The 21,912-nt window shown below is 36.8% G+C and overlaps 2 protein-coding genes across 4 annotated transcripts; one reads left to right on the forward strand and one right to left on the reverse strand.

Annotated features, from left to right (window-relative positions):
* Positions 1-135: 135 nt before the first annotated feature.
* On the forward strand, positions 136-15,072 carry LOC106099744 (RB1-inducible coiled-coil protein 1). 3 transcript variants are annotated; one of them, XM_013278383.1, is made up of 23 exons: positions 136-339; positions 931-1,095; positions 1,520-1,710; positions 1,843-2,087; positions 2,304-2,431; positions 2,853-3,067; positions 3,558-3,766; positions 4,420-4,602; positions 5,050-5,222; positions 5,709-5,895; positions 6,236-6,519; positions 6,795-6,851; positions 6,928-7,057; positions 7,807-8,315; positions 8,391-8,637; positions 8,887-9,057; positions 9,459-9,577; positions 9,959-10,121; positions 10,627-10,764; positions 11,072-11,183; positions 12,652-12,774; positions 13,186-13,429; positions 13,807-15,072. In XM_013278383.1, the coding sequence occupies exons 2-23, from the start codon at positions 1,028-1,030 to the stop codon at positions 13,877-13,879; spliced, it is 3,969 nt and encodes a 1,322-aa protein (XP_013133837.1). In that variant the 5' UTR covers positions 136-339; positions 931-1,027; the 3' UTR covers positions 13,880-15,072. The 3 variants fall into 3 exon arrangements, with proteins under 3 accessions (XP_013133837.1, XP_013133838.1, XP_013133840.1); XM_013278384.1 differs by having other exon boundaries at positions 12,652-12,732; XM_013278386.1 differs by lacking the exon at positions 12,652-12,774 and having other exon boundaries at positions 137-339.
* Positions 15,073-15,125: 53 nt separating this feature from the next.
* On the reverse strand, positions 15,126-21,352 carry LOC106099854 (transcription factor glial cells missing 2-like). The gene is made up of 4 exons (XM_013278533.1): positions 21,218-21,352; positions 18,650-18,963; positions 18,184-18,531; positions 15,126-18,067 (listed from the first exon to the last, which is right to left on the reverse strand). Exons 1-4 carry the CDS (start codon positions 21,226-21,228, stop codon positions 17,412-17,414), a joined length of 1,329 nt encoding a protein of 442 aa, XP_013133987.1. The 5' UTR covers positions 21,229-21,352; the 3' UTR covers positions 15,126-17,411.
* Between the last annotated feature and the right edge of the window lie 560 nt (positions 21,353-21,912).

Genomic DNA, 21,912 nt, shown 5'->3' on the forward strand with positions numbered 1-21,912 from the left:
AGGTAATACGAAAACTATTCTTCGTAATTGCAAAAAGAACTAAGAAAAGTAAATAAAATGATTTCAGTGGGTATAAATATTATAACCGAGAATGGCAACATAACTTTTCTGTCAGCTGAGTTTCGTTTACGATCTCCTGTACGTCAGTTTACGTCAATAGAGTAATGGTGGTGTTGACCTGGAGAATTTTATAAGCTTTTGTTCAGTGTAGTTGTCGCTTATTTTTATCCTATATTCTTACACAATTGCATTTTAAAAATTTATGTGTTATCGTATAATTATGTGTTAAACTGGAAAATATCCTAAAGGATTCTCAAATGATTCCTAATTTTTGTTTGTGTAAGTATCTTTGTTGTTCAAACGCAAAAAACAACACGTTCCATTTTGATGGTCGCGAGCTACAAATTATATATTTTATTTTTGATCGTAGTTATGTTAAGATCATAATATGACAAAATTTTAACTTAACATGGTAATCGATATCTTATATATTTTCTGTTATGTTTGTTTTGTATGGTTGTGTTATCGAAATGTTTAACTCTGGTAATGTTTTTTAAATAGAGGTTTTCTTTATTTTTTATACTTCTACGCAAAATATGAATTTAGAACGTTCTGTTTTATTACTTATATAACAAGCATAAATTTGTAATAAATCAGTTATTATTTGAGGTCACTATGATAAAGAGTAAACACGATTATTTAAGGTAAAATGTCGCAGTTTATCACTTAGTAATATTTTTGCGACACTTAGAATATGCAGCTTTTAATGCTTTGTTTTCCAACAATCTTATATTATTAAGTAGAGTAATATTAAATTTAGCAATATTTACATTTTTGTACCAAGGTTATAATCATTAGTTAATCATTACAATGACAAATATATTGTGTTAATATTATATATCTTTTGAATAATTAATTAATTTCTTTCAGGTTTGTTTAGTTGTCATTAGGATATTAAACTGGTATTCCAGTACCATGAAGATATATTAGATATTGTTCATGTTTAGTTTTAAATTAAACTATCAAAATGCTTTATGTGTTCCATGTGGACGCTGGTCAAATGACCACATATGACATGAACCTAACCTTGCAGAGGTAGGTACAAGACTTAAAACTTTTTAAAATTAAAATACTTTGAAATTCTCTACTTGTACACTGATCTTTATTAATGGATATGTCATTGTTTGGACATGACAGCTTTTTCTTTGTAAAGATTTAAACACACCCATCACAATTCCCCTGAATCGACACTGCTGTTATTAACTGTTACCATTTGTGCCAAAAGGGTAAAAATCATAATAAGCACTATACCATAGTTTATAGCCTGACCATTTAAAGAGGTCAGTTATACTTATAGTATAAGGGAAGGCCTGCCTCCAGCAGTTGGTTGATAATGGTTGCTTATGAATCTATATTAAAAATGTTTATGTGACTTATGTTAAGGAAAATCCCCGGCTTTTCAATGTTTATTATGTTTAAATTAATAAACATCTATACATAACTAAATTTTTTCTTGCAGTGTGGCTAATTTAAAACTTGCTATAGAGAGGAAAATCAAAGTTCCAGCAAATTCTCTTGTCCTCCTTGTGAGTGGAGGCGAGGTGTTACAATCAGATCACATAGTGTCATCATACAGTGCTGGCACTGACACTAATCCTATATACATGTTCAGCAAACCATCAGTAAAGGATAGTCGGCTGAAACAGTCCCGTAAGTTTTATTATTATAACTCACAGATTTAACTATTGCATTATTATTTTTTTACTACTACACTATATAATATTACACAACTCTGAATCTCTGAAATAAACATATAATTTGTAACAATAATAATATTTTTAGTTGTGGGTGATCTCAGTCCAATCGTAGAATTGAGTACAGGAGCGTTCCGTAGTGAGAGTCGTAGTGCTTTCGAAGGCAAATCAATTGTTGACTTGAGGAGTTCAGTGGAGATTTGCTGTTCGTTACCAGCTACTGTCCACACGGTTATATCATGTGCAACATTAGCACAACAGTTTAGTGACCTTGCTCATGAAGTGTCCAGGAGTTGTGACCAGCTTGTTCTGGAACAGCATTTGCAGCATCAGGTATTTTAAATATGTTAATTAAATATACTTCATGTTAAGCCTTTGGTTTCATATTTGTCTTGAAGTTAATAAAAAGACTGTTTTAGTAGAGTTTAGCAGATCTATTTCATATGTGATTTACCAAATAAAATATTTGATTATTAGTGGTGCTTATTCATTATAGAATCTAAATTAATAATAGTAGCTTTTTTATTAATTTCCTTCAAATTCATACAGGGTTGGGCAGCAGTTGTTGCTAACCTAGAAGATATCTACAGTGAATTTTGTGAACGGTCAAAGAGTTTCAAAGAATCATTTCGGAAACATCGTCTAAAAAAGGAAGAATATCATGATATGTTAAATACGTAAGTATGAAATTACATGTTTTGTTGTGCTGAATGTATTTAAAAGTTTTTGTTTTTATAATCTTAGATTTTTAATCTTCAACTTGACTTTGACTTCTATCATATCTATTTTTACTTTACAATGGTTAATTTTATTTCCCAAGTTATTTTCAAAAGGAATCTATTTTCATGTATTTGGGTTAAAAAAAAAAAATTGGTTTCAATAAATTAAATCAATTACAACGCAAAGCACAAAATGTACAATGTCCCCTCGCTTAACCCTGGCCTTAGTAATAAACTGGTTCACCTTTGTTTTACTAAAAATTTATGTTAATGAATATTACGTGTAGCATTTACTTTATTCTTTTTGTTCGCTTAACAATTGTTTTCAATTCAATATATATGTTTAATCATTTTTAAAAATAACATCATTGTTTTATAGACTCAATGACGTATTAAAAAGTTTAAAGAAGATCCCAATCCTCCCTGCGCTTCAATTACACGCGGAAGCGCATCGGTTCTCAGCATTCGATGTGTTCGAGGAGACAGACTTCGAGGGGCATCATTACAGAATCAATCAACCTTTAGACAACAGTTCGGAGAACAGAGCGTATCAAGATTTCGGTGTTGAAGCGTTCAAATTGTCTGAAGAAGATGGTAAAGTATAATTTTTTTCTTTCAAATACTTATGAAATAAAATATGACACCAACTGCACATTTGTTAACTTATAGTTTCTTTAGGCGGTCCTTAGAGACTATTTGATTGGTTTTCTATAAATCTATTTTACTAACTGACCTTGTCAAACGATGTTGCATCTATTTACATTTTTATTGTACCTTGATGATTGTTTCTGTGTACTTTTTGGAAGGATTCCAAATTCAGTTTCGCTATCTTTCATCTCAATATCACGTATGGAATCTTCCTACATCACATTGACAATTAGAATTTGTTTTAATTGTGTTATCTTAGTTGCCTATAACTCTTGATAATTTTGACTACTTCCCACCTCTACAATTTTTTGAATCCAAAATTATATTCAGAATGTTGAAACCATAAAAGGTTTTAATAGCAATAAATATAAAAATAACTTTATCATTAAACAACTTTCAGTGCTCAACTCTAGATTTTTAAATGTTTATTCCACAGTTTTTAATCAAAAAAATCCATCAACAAGTAAAGAAGCGGAATCTTCGGAAGGAGTTCCACAGAGTGAAGAATCAGATGATGGCATATTGTTTAAGACTCATTCATATGATGGCAAAGATCAACCAACCTTGTTACATTGGATACTTGCTCAAGGGAATAAAGCTTCTTTGCAAGATATCTTAGATTACTGTGAAAAAGGATTAGCTTTGGTGAGTTTTACATGCTAAGCTCTTGATCTTATAATATAAATTGAATTATACAAGTATACTTGAGTGTGAATGTTCAATTTTTATTGCCTTTTATGTTAATTTGTTAAAGGGTGTGATTAAAAAGTTACTAATGTTATAATTTTGTCCAAGATCAAAGTTAAACTTTGTATAAATCTCTCTTTATTTGGATAATTTTTTGAGTAAATGAAATTTGACCTATTGATATGTCGTCAATCAATTTTTTACTCAACATATTTTTTGCATATCAATTCTAGATATCTCAGTTCTTAAAATGTTTCATTAGGATTATGAAATTAGGTACATTACACTTTTATCAGGCAATTCACTTTTACTACAAAACTTGTGTATTCAAACTGTTTAAATGTTGTTGAACTTTACAGATGATTTGTGAAGGCTTGAACCAATATTTTAGTCATATTTAGTTTTAATTCTTTATTACAGAGTGTTTCAAATATAAATATGCATGATTCGCGCCATATTGAAATATAGCTGTCATATAATTGACGGGCTCCATAGATCAAACAGATTAAAAATAAAATTAGCTTTTAGTTTTTGGGACTTTTATTTTAAAGGCATGAAATACTGCTTCATTCGAATGAATTAAGTGTGAAATATCTTTGAATTATCTTTAGATCGACGCAGAGCCATTGAAAGAAAGAGAAGCAGAGTTATATCATATACTGGAGTACGCGAATATGCACGGCTTGAAGCAGATTAAGGGCATCGAGGATCGTCTGTATGGATTGGACCAGCTGTTGAGTGAAGTAAAGAAAATTGAACGCGACCAACATGATCAAGCGGCCTCTCTTATACAGGTAATGTAATTTAAAGTAATTGAGATAAGAAACAGGATTTCTTGTAATTCTGCATTTTTAAAAGAAAGAACAATTTCGATTATCCACTAATCGAATTTTACGAAAACAATTGTTTAAATATTATACCTGGATATATTAATTCTAGCTATCCGTGACTCGCGTGGAATAAAAAAAAACTTATTAACATCTTATGTGTTCTTCCAGACTATGTCCTATACTTAATTTCATCCAGATCCATGTAGTCGTTCTGGAGTAATGTGGTAACAAACATCCATCCATCCAAACTTTAATAATATTAGTAAGAAGTAAAAGAGTTAACACTTTTGTGGTAGAAATGTATAGTTTTGTAACATCTGTTAATCGATGTAGTTTATTAAAAAGCTTGCATACTTCCACTGTTTAGGTTTTAAGTGATAGTGTAATATATGTTTTTTAATTACGCTCCAGTACCGTGAGCGTCTGAACGCGGCGTGCGACCCGTCCGTGCTGCCGACGCTGGTGCAGTCCCATTGCTGCCAGCTGGAGAAGCTGCTGAGCGGCCACCAGGTGCTGCTCGACATCCGCCGACGCATCGCCAACTCCAAGGATGAACTCTCACATATACTCAAGGCTAGATTGGAGTTAGTATAAATACTCTTCCACTGGCTTTAACCCGTGATTCCGTCTGCGTGAAATTAAAAATTATTAGTCTATGATTCTTCTAGTTTATGTTCTAAATCTATGACAAATTCCATCTAGATCGGTTTAGCCTTATCGGAGATAACTTCTCATAACTTATACATCTTACTAATATTATAGATATACATGGATGGATGGGTTAATTGTTAGAGTTTGCCGCCTAGACGGCTGTACGTATCTCGATGTACTTTCATACAGATGTAGAGGGTAGTACGGAAGAATACATAGATTACTTACTTTTATTTATTTCCACGCGGTCAAAGTCGTGGACAAAAGATAATTATATTGTACAAGCTGTTGCTCGCGACTTCGTCTGCGTGTAATTGTTTACATACAATAATTCTTAATACAAATCTTTCCTCTTTATAACATTAGTATAGATTAATAGAATATATGTGTAATGTTGGTATGTGTGTGTGTGGCGGCAGGGCGGTGCTGATGATCGAGAACTCGATGTCGGTGCAGGACGCGCACGCGATGCTGTCGTTCCAGTGCTTCAACCGGCTGGCGCGCTACTTCGGCATCGTGGCGCAGCTGCACCACGCGCCCGCCGTCTTCGTGCGCGCCGCACACGAGGTCGCTCGCAGGCGCGCCTTCTCCACCTCGCATCTCAAGGTACACCACTCTCACCATTCGCCACACCACAATAACGCACTCACGACGCTCACTACACTCCACATTCACCCCTCTCACTACACTTACTGCACTCATGACACTCGTCACACTCACCACATCGCACTCACCACACTTACCACACCGCACTCACCACACTTGCCACGAAGCACTTCCCACAATCATCACACTTATCACATTCACAACACGGTTTGGTAAATAATTCAACTTTTACGTTTTCATATTTGACTGCCCTTTTAACCTTAAATACCAACGTTATTGAAAACCCTGAAGTTTAAGTAGACACTAATATTTATAATGATTTTATTCAACAATGTTTCAGTGGGCGACAGATCTGGCGGAGAAGTTACAGAAAATCCACGAAGAAGAAGTGAACCGTCGCCAGGAGTTCAACTCGCTATTCGAGGGGCACTTCCTGAAGAACCTGTTCCCGGGCATGACGGAGCTGCCGCCCGCATACGCCACGCAGGCGCCCGCCGTCTTTGATGCGAGGTTGCCCAACATCAGCGATGAAGATGTCCACCATATATCTGATACCTTCCCAGAGTTGGCTAAGGATGTGCCGCAATACGATATGGAGACCACCGTCAAGTTCTTTCATCAAAGGTTTGGCTTTTTTGTTCTTAATTCTATTTTAAAATTTGCAAATAATTACAATAGCTTAAAAATGACGTTCTCGAAAATCCTTTTATTTTTGCCTGTCTGTTTGTTTGCAAGCTGCGTTTATTATTTCTGGAGCGGATGTTATAGGCAACTTGTTTTAAAAATACTCTCAATTCATTTAATTTTTTATTAATTCGCGCCAACGATGTGAGCGTTCTAAAATAAATAAAAATATTTGATTGCAGTGTATTGATAATTAACTTGCACGTTATTTTCAGGTTGACCGCATCAGATCATGAAGAACGAGACATCGATATTCAAGTTGATCTCGATAAGTATGTTCCATCTATTCTATGCCATAAATACACCTTACTAAAATTCATTTTGCCTTAACACGCTTAACTTGTGCAGGGACTTCGAGTCGGAGACAGAAACTGGTGATTTCGAGAAACTGAGTCGACAAAGCGGTTTGTCGAAGCAAAAGATGGATATGTCGACGACATGCGCGCCCGACACTCTGGCGGTGTCGACGTTAACAGAGGTTCGCAATCTCCCGCTTATATTGGAAACTGACAGTGCACACATAAACGAAGAGTTTGAAAACTCAGAGTTTTATATAGAGGAGTCGCTACCCTCCAGTCTGGATTGGGGACGGCTCCAGCGACAGGTGCACTTTCATTGTTATCAAATACTCCATTCATGTTAGACCGAAATTACCTTTCATCTATACTCTATACTAATATTATAAACAGGAAAGATTTGTATTTTTGTATTTTTGTATGCATTGAAATAACTCAAAAACTGCTAGGCCTAATTCAAAAAATTAAAAAGCTACGTTATTAGTGAGTAACATAGCCTAAAAAAAATTGGTTATGGTTAATACCGTGAAAATAATATACTATCTATTGTTCATGATTCGCCCGCTTAAATTTAAAAATAATAAAAAGATATAGCCTATGTTACTCACTGATAACGTAGCTTTTTAATGGTGTAAGAATTTTTGAAATCTTAATATATACAAATATACATACATTCCTCTTTGTAATAGTAGTATAGATTTAAAGCAAATTAAAATTGGTTTTGATAACAACGTAAATAATATATTTAATTTTAAAAAATCATGGTCTCATCTGGGTGGAGGTTACTAGTTATTTTTCGTTGCTCCTGTCTTCACCGGCCCCATAACAGTTATTTGTATTTTGTTTTGCTTTACGTATATATTGTAGTTTTAGTATTTAGTTATGGCATACGTTAAATTACACATTTTTTAAAGTTGTCATTACTTTCAAGGACAACATGGACACTCATAAAATAAACATCGAAAAACTTCAAGAATTTCTAAGTAAATTATGCAGTCTTTGTAAAGTGAACATAATGTATATAAAAGAGGAATTAGTGAAATTAAAAGTGGAAATCGATGAACAGAAGAAGTACATGTCTGGGAAATATTTGGAAGTTATAAAAGAATGGGACAAGAGTAATTCAGAGTCTGCTATAAGGTTTCGAGAACAGACGCAAAGGTTAACTGTGGATCATGAATTAGAAATGAGCGATATAAAAGCATCTTTAAACGACAAAGATGAATTAATCAATTGCCTTCGAAGAGAAAATGATGAAAATAAATTGCAATATGAAGCGGATTTATTAAGACTTGAAACAGAGTGCCAGAGTTATAAAGCATTAGTTGAGGAAACTAGAGAACAGTTAAAGGAGGTTGCGAAGACTTTAGAAGAGACGGAAGCACAAAAGCAAAAGATGCACTTGGACTTCAAAGCGGAGATAGAAGTGATGCGTTCACGGTAATATTGATGTTACTAAATCTTTTGTAATCTTATTTCAGAAGCATTTGGAGTATTAATCTGTTTTATTTTTAGGTTTAGATTCGTAGCACTCACAAATATGGATAGATCGCCGTCAGAGTCAAGTTTAGAGAAGATCGAGCGCGCTGATGTTATAGAGATCAACAGCCACAACGCAATAGTGATGCAGACGAAGGAAAATGCCGAGGTGGAGAAAGAGGAGGCGGTCAGAGTCGCCGTGGAGAAGTGTAGGGCGGAGTGCGAACAGAAGATTAGTGCAGAAGTCGCATCATTGAAAGCGAAATTTGAAGCTGATAAGCAGGTATAAGAGAAACTCTTAAGACACAATCATTCTAATATTGTAAATGCGAAGGTTTAGATGGATGTTTGTTAGAGTTTTTAGTCTAAACGGCTGAACGAATATCGATTAAATTTGGCATAGAAATAGAGGATAGTCAGATAAAATATAGGGTACTTACTTTTTTAAAATCCCGAGTAAACGGAATCGCGGGCGAAAGTTAGTGTTTACATTAATGTTTTTATCTATTAGCAAAAGTGAATGATACTTTAGGTGACGGTGAACGAGGTGACACGTCGCTTGCTGGCAGAGAAGGACCGGCAGCTGGAGGCGGGCCGCGAGCGCGAGGCGGCGCTGGTGCGGGAGTGCGGCAAGCACCGCGACACCATCCGACAGCTCACCGACCCCGACACCGACACCGCCGACACCTTGCTCAAGACACAGGTGAATAGCACGCACACGTACACGCACAAACACAACGAACACGTACGTAACTACGTACGCACGTACAGTCGCGGAAAACTGCGATTCCACATCAGGAAAAATTGCCTTGTTCATTGCAATGAGACACTCCGTTTCTTACAAAAAACCAATATGTTAGCAGTAAGTGGCCATGTATCACTAATTGACTTTTTTCGTACAGACACTTTTATAATCTGCGTTGTATTGGTTTTATTCCGCGTCTCGTTTCAAAATGTTCAAAACATGTTAGCTTTTAAGGTGAACATTCCCAGTTTTGTCCACTGTACACTCGTCTGTAGTTAACATACTCTTGCCGTCCCGTCGTTAAATAACTTTTCCTATTTCAGCTTTTAGATAATATATAAACCAAATTATATTTCCAGCTTGCGACACTCGAGAACGAGAAAGCGGCACTTCAAACTCAAATTGCGGATCTGAAGAAGGAGCTAGAAAAGAAGAACGATGAGGGAGACAAAAGTAGAGAGGATGACAGTGAAGGAAGGTAAGTTTATACTGAAATAGACATTTGTCAAAGTACTTGTGTTTACTTCGAGGCATCATCATCACCAGATCATTACCCACTGAGGGACTTAGAGCCTATCCTAAGTTAGGAGTGATAAGGTCATAGTCAATAACGGCTCACTATTAGTCGGTTCACTTCACACATATCTTTGAATTTTCCTTTGAATTTGCAGGTTTCCTCACGATGTTTTGCTTTACCGTAAGAACGTCGGGTTAATTATTTACATATGTTCATGGCGGGATTCGAACCCAGGACTTGTCGATTGCAAGTCAAGTGCTTAAATCCCTGAGCCATCAACGCTCTACTTTACTACGAATATTTACTAGTTTTTTTTTAATTTAGTAAATATGTGTTGTGCAGCCGGTCGTCGGGCGTGCGCGAGGAGGGCGCGCGGCGCGGGCGCGCGCGCTGCCACACGCCGTGCGGGCTGGCGGCGGGCGCGCTCAGCCTGTCCTCCTGCCTGCCCGGACACACCGTGCTGCTGCTGTGGGACCCCGCGCACAACAACTACACCGTCATGCAGGTACCTCGACACACCTTACAGTTAACTACATCATTAAGTAACCACTAGTGACCCATCCGAGTATTGTTCTTTTTAAACATCTCATGCTGAGTTGCTGAAGTTTCCATTTATTTTATCATTACCCAGTGATTCATTAGTATTACTTAATTATTTACTGCGTTGGCGCAGCGATCCAAAGTGGATCTTGGCCTCCGACACAAGAGAGCGCTAGCGTCGTCTATCCTGCGTCGCCACGTGGAAGAGCCAAATATCATAAGTGACGCCACAGTCCAGAAACTTTACTAACAAAAGCTAAAAACCACTATCTAGTGACCCAAGATCATCGATGAGTTGCAATGCTCCCCGCTCCCCGCATCCCGCATCCCGCTACAAAATTGTGTTCTGACTAATGACTTTAAAACCAAAGTATATAATACCAACAAAAACTAACATTCCGGCGTATTTAGACGGTTTTTGAAAACACTACGTCTATATTATTTTGGTTTAAATGAAGATTGTATACCAGGAGGCGTCGATGATGTACTTCGTGCACAGCGACTGCCTGCCGGCGCTGGACCTCAGCATCCACGTGAAGAACGAGAGCGAGCGCCGCCTCTACACCGTCGCCACCGTCGACTCCAAGGAATTCTGCTACGCTAAGAAGGTATATTTTATGCTAACCTAGTACCTAGTTGGTATTAAAAGAGTTTATTTTCTTTATGTCAACTTAATGTCATATTACACGTATTGAACGTGCGTCTCCTTCTCCGGTGATTAATGGTAGGCAACGCATCTGTGGATGTGTATGGACAACGGTCGCTTCGCTTTCTCTGCGAATTCAGGTGACCGCTGGCTCGTTTGCCACCTTATAGTATATAAAAAAACGCCCTTTAAACTTTAGTGATTTAAATACCAGATTAGTATTTGTAGACATTTTAACAAATGCTTAATTAAATTTTTGTTGTGTGTAGAACGGCAACCGGTACCAGATGCCGCGCGGGTCGCGCTTCTACCGCGTGCGCGTGCGTCCGCTGCGCCCGCACCTGCCGCCGCCGCCCTGCTGCGACTTGCGCCACCGGCAGGGTACGCCTCCGCACACCATACAACACACCACACAATACCATACAACAACACAAACGTGTCATATTATACCATACATCATACTCTGCCATACAACGTCATACAAACAATTCATACTATACCATACAACGTCATACAAACAATTCATAATATACCATACAACGTCATACAAACATTTCATAATGTACCATACAACGTCATACAAACAATTCATAATATACCATACAACGTCATACAAACAATTCATACTGTACCATACAACGTCATACAAACATTTTATACACCAACATACAACAACATTAACACCTTTTAACACTAGACAAGATCATACAACACCATACAACAGCTATCACAATAGAATTACCTTGTAATTGCTGTAGCTGTTAAATGTTTTAGTTTCAATCACTTAGAGTAGTTGTAAATGTAATACCTAAGGGGTAAAAAACTAAATATGCTTTAGTCCAAAGATTTCGTTTTTTAAACCGGGAGTACCAAATTGTTGCTTGTTTAATATATTTGGCATGCATAGTTTGAAAAAATGATTTAAAGCGTATTTGTTCTTAATCCCTTAAGAAATTCGGGTACTTTCAGCTTTTTGCTTGGCCTAGTTTTTGTAGAAAAAACTACTTCAATTTGCTTTATATCCTTGCTGCATCTCGTACTTGTTCAAAAACACGATTGTCAAGCATCTTTTTTTGTGACTTAACTTTTTCATACAAGTGTCAATAAAATGTATGAAATGCTGCTTGCTATATAATACTTTTGTCTACTACTCTCTGTGTGCGCTTGAAAATTTGTTAACTATGCTTTGATTCAATAGTTACGTTTTTTTATTACGCTTCCACACACATAGGTAGTTATTATTAGGTTGAAATAAAATTAAATGGCCATTAAAAGTTACAAATGATATATTAAAGGTAATATATTTATTTAAAAGGGATTTAAATGTATACATTTTGTCTCATATATTGTTAGCACGTAAAGGCGGGTACACACTAGACCCTATATCGCTTTAGTAACGCACATTCTAGGAATCAAACGGTTCGTTATATTTCCGAATAATCGAATAAGTGTATCTAACGCATATATCAGCGGAATTAGAAAACCGAATGGTTCTTACAGCGGGTACGCACTAGACTTTGTTTTTTTTTTTTTTTTTAAGTAGAAGTACTAAACTATAGTTTATTAAATGAGCAACAATTTTATTTACCTAAGTAAATAAAACTGGATTAAAGGATTTTTTCGTTTATTGTGAGTAATACTGTTTTTAAAACACGCTTCAAATTGCTTAATGTGTACCAGCTTTTAGAATGTGAGTTACTATTGCTTCAGTCGTTAAATGGTAGAATACAGCTTAGTGTATATTTAATACTCAATGTACACTAAGGGTCGTGTTTAGTGTCCAGTTAACGTCTGAGTGCGGTGTGTAGTGTGGTTGTGGGTTGTTAAAGCGAGCTGCGTTGCATTGCAGATGCAATGAAGGGCGGCGTTCTGTCCATGCTCGCTGAGAACAGACCGCTCAAGAAGTGGTTGACCTACATGCATGCTCCAGGTCTTCCGCCTTTATACTTCATACTTCACTATACATCACTCAGTTTGTATAGATTTTGTTATAGTTTCTAATTGTAGATTTAATTCGCACTTATGCTATTACTGTAAATAATTTAAATGTTTGATTTAAAGCTGATTTTAACGATTATTTGTTGGATTAAGTAGTTACTTAATTGAGACAGAAAAATTGTGGATGGATGGCTTAAGGTCTGTTATGGAGGAACCTCGATTGATCAAGGAGTTTCTTGAGTATATTAAATATTGTGGTAGAAAAAAATCAATTAAAACCAAAATATCTGCTATAGAGATGTTTCAATTTCTTCTACAAAGAGATACCGAAATATTTATGCAATAGTTTATTAGTCTCTTTAAGTTGCATCTTGCCAAGTACAAAATCATTTATAGGTATTATAAAAAAACTCAATTTTACAATTATTTTCGTTATATTTAACAGATATTCAAAAATCAGTGGACACAAGTCAGTCAACGAGCTCTAACACGGACGAGGCGTGTCGTGTGGGCGGGGCAGGGGCGGGGGGCGGCGAGGTGGCCACCGCCACTCTCATCAACTTGGAGTCCCCGGTGGCGGATGAGGGCGAGGGTGAGGGGCAGACGGAGGCGGAGGACCAGCTCGACTCCATCGAGGCCAGCGACCAGTGGAACAGCGCCAGGATGCACATGTCTACTGTCAGCGCTGTGTAAGTCACGTTGATGCTTTTTTACTGTGTTTTGACTACTTTTTACTATCTTATCTTACGAATATTTTAAATGCAAAAGTTGGATGAAGATGGATGACAGATGTTTGTTACTAGGTATCTCCAGAATGAGCCCAAAGTGTCTTAATGATATATAATAGTCTGGAAAAACAAATGTAGTTTATTTGTCTATTAAAAAGTGTTATTTATTCTACGCAAAAGCTAGTAAACCTATAAAGCTATCGTATAAGTAATAATCGTTGATAACTTTAGCTTTTGAATTTTGCTTTTCTTGTCTTTAATTGCCCAAGCGAGATTTTATGATTGTTATGATTGATTTGGTGAAATAGGTTTCTATAATGTTTTTTGTTCTATTAAAGTACGGACATGGAGTGCAGCGTGGGGCGCTGCGCCGGCGCGGAGCTGGAGCTGGCGCAGGAGGCGGCGCCCTGACAGCGCGCCACGCCCCCGCGCACCGCCCTCGCCCCCTCACCCGCACCCGCCCCCACACCCATACCTGCGCACACACCCACACCCGAACCCACACCTACATCCGCCCCAACACTCACATCCACACCCGTCCCCACACCCACACCCCCACACAACACCTAGCACATAACAAACACATGACATATGTATAACAGTGAAACTGACAAACTAACTATAAACTCTATAAGCTGCTTCAATTACAGAAGACTGTGTTGCCACAAAATGGAACAAAATTTCCGACAAATTGATTAACATTACACGCTTGATGTCCATGAAGATCACAAAATCTTCATCGTCGATCGTCTTTGAAGCGCATTATATGTCCAAGTTTCACTTAACATATGGAAGTGTTATTCGGTGACTGAAATATATCGTTATGTGATGAGTACAACGCCAATTAGAGATAACCAGTTGTCGGGAGACCGATGATATATCACTAAAATAAGACGGAGCTCTAAATAACTTGAAGAGAACTATATTTTTCAACAGAATATCGAAAATATAAGAATGAAGAATTGACTTTGGATATAAAATGGTAACGTTTTGTAAGGTGAACGGCATGTGACGCGATTTTGTCTTACCTCGAAAATGCGACTTCACTGAAGTGCGACTAGTCGCATTGCGATTGTCGCATTTGTCGAAATAATTTGGGAATAAATATTTTTAAGTATGGTAATGGTACCATCAAAGTGATATACATTGAAAGCAATTGCCTGTTGATGATATTTATAATGAATTGTTCTTATTTATATAGGGCTTGTAATTTTCTAGGGATGGCTCCATTTTAAGCAATCTCTTAAATATTAAATTAGTCTGTATATTAATAATGCAGTTAATATTTTCTTATGCAATTTTCTTGTGAAACTCGTGAATTATATTATAAATTATGAATTTTAATATTTTTAAATGCTGAATGACAAGAAATGTCTTCCACAGCGAAGGTTATAAAAATAGAACATATAATTAGGTGTTGCCATATACAAAATTTACTAAATTCCTTCAAGTCTCTGCTACTATCTTAATCTCCTAATCTAAATCTTAAAACTGCGACATTTTCTTACATATTCCTTAATAATTTAATAAAAATTACGTTTTATTTTGTGACTAATTAGTGTGTATATTCGTTTGAAATATTTTTTAAAGTCATGATTTCTGAGTAGTACAAATTTTTATTTAATATTCAAGAAATTATTTTATATGTATATTTTATAATACGAAAATTACACTTATTTAATATTTTAGTGAATTTTTGTGTTGTGTTTTTTTTAATTTGTTAACTAAATGTATTTGTGTGTCAAATCGATTTGTAAGTCTCGTATTTAGTACACGTTGCACAAAATTAATAGATAACATATAGTCTAGATATTTGTTTAAACATAGAGTATTTGAGATAAAAAGTATATTTAAATGACTCTTTCAAACTCTTTCTATCCATTAAGTCGAATAGCTTGATAACTTATCTAATATCTAAGTCATAGAAGTTACTAGACGCGTATATTCTTCGAGTTAAAGGTTGCTTGTTATACCTACGGTTGGTACGTTATGCGTAAACGCCGCGGGACAACGATGGGTGTACTAAGTGATATTTTTTTTTATCTGAGGACGCGTTAGGCTATACACTATGCAGGACACAATGACGCTTATATAGATCGATCTCCTTCAGTTATACAACGTTTTAAACTCTTTAAATCTGGCACTTTAGGTATAGGGTTTAGGTGTTAAGTATATCACCGTGTCTCGTGTAACGCACGTGTTGTTATGTACTCGATGTGGGCATTGCTTCATGTTGTAATTTGTTTGTGGCCTTATTGTGGCGCCCGCCGGAATGTCATCTCGAGTTTAGTGTACAGTCAGCGCTTTATAAGTGAAACCTTAGGGTCCGTAAACGTAAAATTGAATTATTTATTATCAACAGCAAGTGTAATCTTTTTAATATGAAACAATATGAGGAGCCGACGAGGAAAAATAAAAAGTGTTCTTCCACTCGGTCTATGTGAAGCGTATAGTTAATGCCGGTCTTTGTGAATGTAAGAACGCCGTCCGTTTCCTTTCATCCTGGTTTATCTGTACGGAACCTTATAAAGTACTCAAATTCACTTTTTATTTTTATTTCTTCACTCGAAACTGTAAATTTTATTTTTACTTGTCTAATCTGAAAGTGCTTTTTTATATTTGTTTAAGTATAGTTTATCGCGTGTCATCGAATCCTAAAATGTCATTTTAGTCCACTTATTTACCGCTGACTGTACGTTAAGAAGTGCGTAGTATTGTACCCTGTGTTGGGACATAGTTGGGGTTTGCCGACTGCTGTGATAATAATTGCTGTGCACTCCTCGACCCTTGATTTAACATGAACTTAAACAAAGGCATTTTGAATCACGTTTTCGAATCGGGCTACGAAAATTTTAATATAAGCTTTTTAACGTTTATCATGTATGTAAGTCTTGACGTACGACGGAAATAGTTACATATTTTGATAATTGTTCTAATGAAAAGAGTTACATCTGTTACAAGTGTTAAGAGATTCGTAAGATTTACATTTCTCAATATGTGACTTTTTTCGTCGTTCAACTCGAAATGTGTTCGATGGCAAGTGTCCTCACAAGGAGTAAATTGTTTGTTGATATCACATAAGAAATAATAATCCGTTATAGTAGTAATTAGAAGTACTAAAAAGAAAGTGATAAGTTAGCTTATAAAAAGATTTTATCCATACAAGTTGTAAGAGCGGTTAGGAAACTCGTCTAAGGTAAGGTTTCGGTTGTAACGATGATTTTATTCAATATGTTTGTGAAATCTAAACCATATTGTTATGTATTTAAGATTGTTTACTTTGATTGTATTTTTTATAATTGACTACAAATGGAAAATTAAATATTTTCTGTTTTTAGTAATCGAATGTGAAAATGATACTCGGAGGGGAGTTAACATATTTTTGTATAAAACTCCATATCTTGTTATATTTACTATACTTTTATGTTATTTCATTTTCGTGGAGAGTTTTTGTTTGTTTGTTTGGAATGTTTTCGGCGATCGCAATATAATGCATAATAAATTTTTAATGTGTGATCGCTTTACAGACTATTTTGTAGTGACCAATTTTATCGTTAGAAATAAAAAAAAAATGTAAAATTGACAATTTTAATGTAATTTTTATATACAATAAATAGACGATTTTGTAAAAAAATCTTGTTTTTTATTCACTGACCTAGTTACCTGTCAACACGACGACACAAACCTCTTTGAAACCTAGTCTCTAAACACTTAACCTATGGAATGTACAAATTATCCAATGATCAAAATATTTACAATTTACATAACGCTATTTACATTGATGGTAAGGAACAAAAAACAACAGTTTATCTACTGAGAGTCTAAAGGGTCGGAGCTTCCGACACCTATCACGTTTAAAACTCTCGAATCGCTGTCACTTAGAAAACTTAAGTCACTTAGAAAACCTTGTTAAAAGATCTACTCAAGTTGATTATTAGTAACATTATAATAGACCACCAAAATTGTTAACTCCTTGACTATGTTGGACATCGAAGTGAGACGCAAACGCGCAGTCCGAGTACTGCCAGGACTGCATCTCCATGTTGGTCTGTGCGCAGTCTTGGCCGTATCTATAGAAGCGTTGTTCCTGCATATCCATGACAGGGGATTCCCGGCAGCCTTCAGTCGGATAGTACTGTGCCTCTTCTGGATAGTACATTTGGTGCGGGTAGGTCTGCTGTTCACAGAACGCCTCGGGATGCTGGTAGTTGCCGAAAAGCTCCGGCGAAGGCGTCTCGCTTGACTCTGAGCCTCCCGCAGCCCTCTGCCAGTCCATCCAGTACGCGTCTTCTGGTCTAGAGTTGTCATTGTTAAGATCTGCGAAAGTAGGTGGCGATTCTAGGGTAGTTTCTTCCATAGGAAAGTCAAGCCTTATTGGTTGGTCTAGTTGAAAGATTTCCTCTGGATGGAATATATCGTCAGCGGGTAAGGAGGTATCGTATGTCTGCTGCTGGAGCGTGGGCGCGGGCGGCGCGGGCGCTGGGTAGGAAGCGTAGGCTTGGGACTCCGAGGGCCACGTGTTAGCGACATACGGTTCGACCGGCACCTCCGCCCGCCATCGGCATGTGCACTCGAAAGGACCGCATGCACATGTTAAAACTGTTGGAAAATAATTGTAAAATTTAGAGAAATTGCATAAAGGGACACTAAAACATGTTCCAATTAAGCATGACTCTATACAACATTGAAAAAGTAAAAATGTAGATTATCCTCACCTCTTTGATTGTCAGGTATTAGCGGCGGCGGCTGTAGATGCGTGGTGTTCACAATCTTCTGTGGCATTTGTTTCTCTGGTTTCCCTGTCAGTAGTTTGTCAGCAATAGCCGCCTCCCGCGCTAGCAGCAGTGCCAGACCTCGCACTCGTCTCCCTGCGCCGATTGATCTCCGCACTTCGCTCGCCCCTTTGGCCTCAGGCCGGGGGTGGTCGTGCGCACCTTTTGCTTGAAAGAATATCGCATGCTCCGTGTGCCGCCAGAAGTGTGTCACTGGGTAACCGCAATGGCCGCGGCAAGGCTGGACTTCGAGACGACCGCCGTTGCATAGTCGGTTCGGACACGGTTTACCTGTTAAAATTACAAAAACATAAATACTAATTGGAGATGTCGTGTAACAGAACTGTATGTAATGTCTGGGCACAAATTATGATGATGGAAATGGTGAAAATCGTCGTCTAAAAAATACCTTGTTGTTTTTTCCGTGCTTTATCACATATGGCCGGTCTAAGATGCACCCTCGAGCCGTCCGGCAGCCGACATCTAGCGGAGCAGACGAGCACACCGAGACAGCTCTTCTTGAGTATGTGGACGTTATGGTTGTTGGTATTGCGCATTGCCCAGCCGGAGGCGTGTCGGCGCGCCTCCTCGCAGCCGGGCGGGTAGACGCGGCGCACATGACCGTCGCACCACTCCCCAAAGCTGTCGAAGCTGCTCACCCGCGGCACCACCGCGTCGTTGATGTCCCACTCCGATTGGCCCTCTGACATCTCCGACCGGCCGCTGTCACAGACCGACAATTAGTATTTGGATATTTTGAACAAGCTTTGTAAGTTACAGAGTAAGCGGTAATAAGCTAAGTTTTCACTTATCGCAAGCTTTTGAATAATTATTATTTTATAAAATCTTCAAAATGTTTTTTGTTTAAAGTTCAAATATGTGAATAAGCAATAAAGTGATTGCTAATACAAAATCGTACAAGTTATAAAATAAGGGAATTGAGGAACGCAATAAGGCTCATGTTACAGCACTATTGTTATTTGCGTACACCACCTAACATCAAACACAATCTACAATCAAATATAATAAACGTATTGGCTCTTCAATGTAAAAGTATTAATTTCTTTATTAATATTATCCTTGGTCTGACTTATCTGGAAATTAATGAAACAGAATGTATGTAGAGAAAGTTTTGGTGTTCCCCTCGACGGGTTGATTGAGCCAATTGCTTCAAAATTGCCTCCAGAAGGGGCGGCCGCGGTTTAATTGGTTAAATAACTTTGTAAAAAGCGATCGCCATGAGATGGGGTGAATTTTAGCGATAAGATAAAGCAGTTACGATGCTGAACTTGAAAATTGTTTTATAAAATAATTTTGAGACAAACGTTTTACGAGAATATACTCGTATATTTGCTTAAAACGGTTTAATCAAAATTTTATGTAGTTTCTATCAAAGTTATTAAATGATTTCTTTACTTATGATCATATTCAATATTTCACTTTAAACCAATAATTATTCCATTCATATCTTTAGTGAATTCCGTAATTTATGGCGGTGCCTGTGGATTTACTGCAAATCTCATTGAAAATAATCTAGAAACAACATTGTACTAAAAACAAGATTTAAAGCCCGTTCGCAGTCAGTAATAGCGCGTTTGAAACTAATCCACCATTAGAAAAAGATTATCGGATTACTTTACAGGAGCTAAAATTGTCAGATAACGTTTTAAAATGTAACATGGATCTTATTCTTGGGAAACACGAAACACAAGTTACATGAGAATATGATGAACATTTTATGTTACAATAATTTTATTAGCTTAGATATGTGTGAAGGGCGCAGACGCAGGGCGCGGGACGGGGGCAAGGCAGCCAACGAGTCTCAATTAGCTTCAATTGGCGTCCCTCCATCACCTTCCACAACCCTCCTCTGTTTGCCCACTTTAACATATTTGACACGGAATTAAACCACAATGACGAACATGTTGTGTTATTTGGTTAGTCACTTGTGTTCCAGTTAGTTCCTTTTGACCTTTTAATATTTGAACAGTGGGTAACTTGGAACCGCATCCGAAAGTTGAATGGTATAATGTGTTAAGTTACAGTTGGTTTAGTTAAGACAGTGGTGTGTAAGCATAACTTTAATTTTCTTTAGATTTATCAATGTAATAAATTTATTTCACATAAGTCAATATATGAGTAATTTTCAGTTTTCCCTTATTTAGTGCTAACTTTCGCCTGTGACTCCGTCCGCGTGGAATTAAAAAATACAAAAGTGAATAGCATGTGTCCTTCCAGACTATCTTCTACATCTATGCCTAATTTCAAAGAGATTCGTTTAGCCGTTTAGGCTACAGACTAACAAACATCTATCCATCCAACTAAACTTTCGCATTCATAATATTAAGTAAGATTTTAGACATTATTATATTGAGAGGAGGGTAATGTATTTCGCGGTACACAAATATGATGGCAATACCGACATGAACGTAACTTGATCGATTTTAAACTATAAGATATCATTCGCATTGTATCCTTGCTTTGATTAGACTTAATTAGGCGCAAAATATTGAGTTACTCAGCGTTATAGGCTCAAATGATTCCTCTAAGAATTAAAATCTAACCGTTTGTAATTTAATTGATCTAACGCAAATTATTGGATGATATTGGCTTGATCATTTACTGAAAACTGTAAGGAGGTAATTAATTTCTTTACGTTTATTTCTGAAGTCCGAGGTTATAATCTTTTTGATAAAGTACATTGTAATTAAAAAGAGAGACTTATACAAGTATTAAATAAGTGTACAGATATACCTTCACTTCTAGTAGTCTCCAATATCATAGTTAGATTTCGCTAGTGAGAATCTGAATTACAAACATAACTTCAACCATTTTGATTTTATTGCAAGAATCTAAAAAAAATTGTCTCCATATCTATTGCATTAAACGCCAATACGTTTATTACATTTTTATTACAAAAATTAAAATAAAAATAGGCTTTTAAGAAATAAGATACATTATAAAACTTATTACTTACAGGATCACCATCTCCGATATAGTTATACAGGCTACACAATCACTATGTTCTATACAAACACCAAGTTCACAAGCACTTTATTGTACGTAGTTAAATAACGATTTATCCTTTGTAAAACACATCTACCCACGTCGAAAGCTTATAGCTCACTGACTTTAACAACAAAAATAAACATGGGGATGTTTCGCCCCACTCGCGAGCGGTGGTGTGTCCCCACGAACCAATGAGCCCGGCTCTTACATCCGACGCCGCCTCCCAACCAATCAGAAGTTCGTACAAGCCGACCAATAGCAATGTTGATAGACGTTTTTTTTATTTTCAGGAAGGTGGCAAAAGGTATTTTTTACAGCGACATACAAAGTTAACGTCCTTTAATTCGTAAGTGTATTGTGACTACATGAAGGTAACTTATATTTGGTAAATCAATGTAATTTTCATAAATGAACACACGTTACTTTTTAGACGTAGAAAGAGATGGATGGATTGCGTGAAAGGTGACATGATCAAGAAGGGAGTGATGACTGAGATGACGGATGATAGAGTGCTTTGGAGGACGAAAACCCGGTGCGCCGACCTTACGGGAGTAGGATAAGGCAGGGGAGATGATGATGATGATGATGAATACACGTTACTTTTTGTCAGCCTAAGTTTTTAATTGTTACAATCTTCAGGCTATGTTAGGACTAGACTACTTT

Source organism: Papilio polytes, unplaced genomic scaffold (genome assembly GCF_000836215.1).
Source record: "Papilio polytes unplaced genomic scaffold, Ppol_1.0 DF824102.1, whole genome shotgun sequence".
Lineage (NCBI taxonomy): Eukaryota > Metazoa > Arthropoda > Insecta > Lepidoptera > Papilionidae > Papilio > Papilio polytes.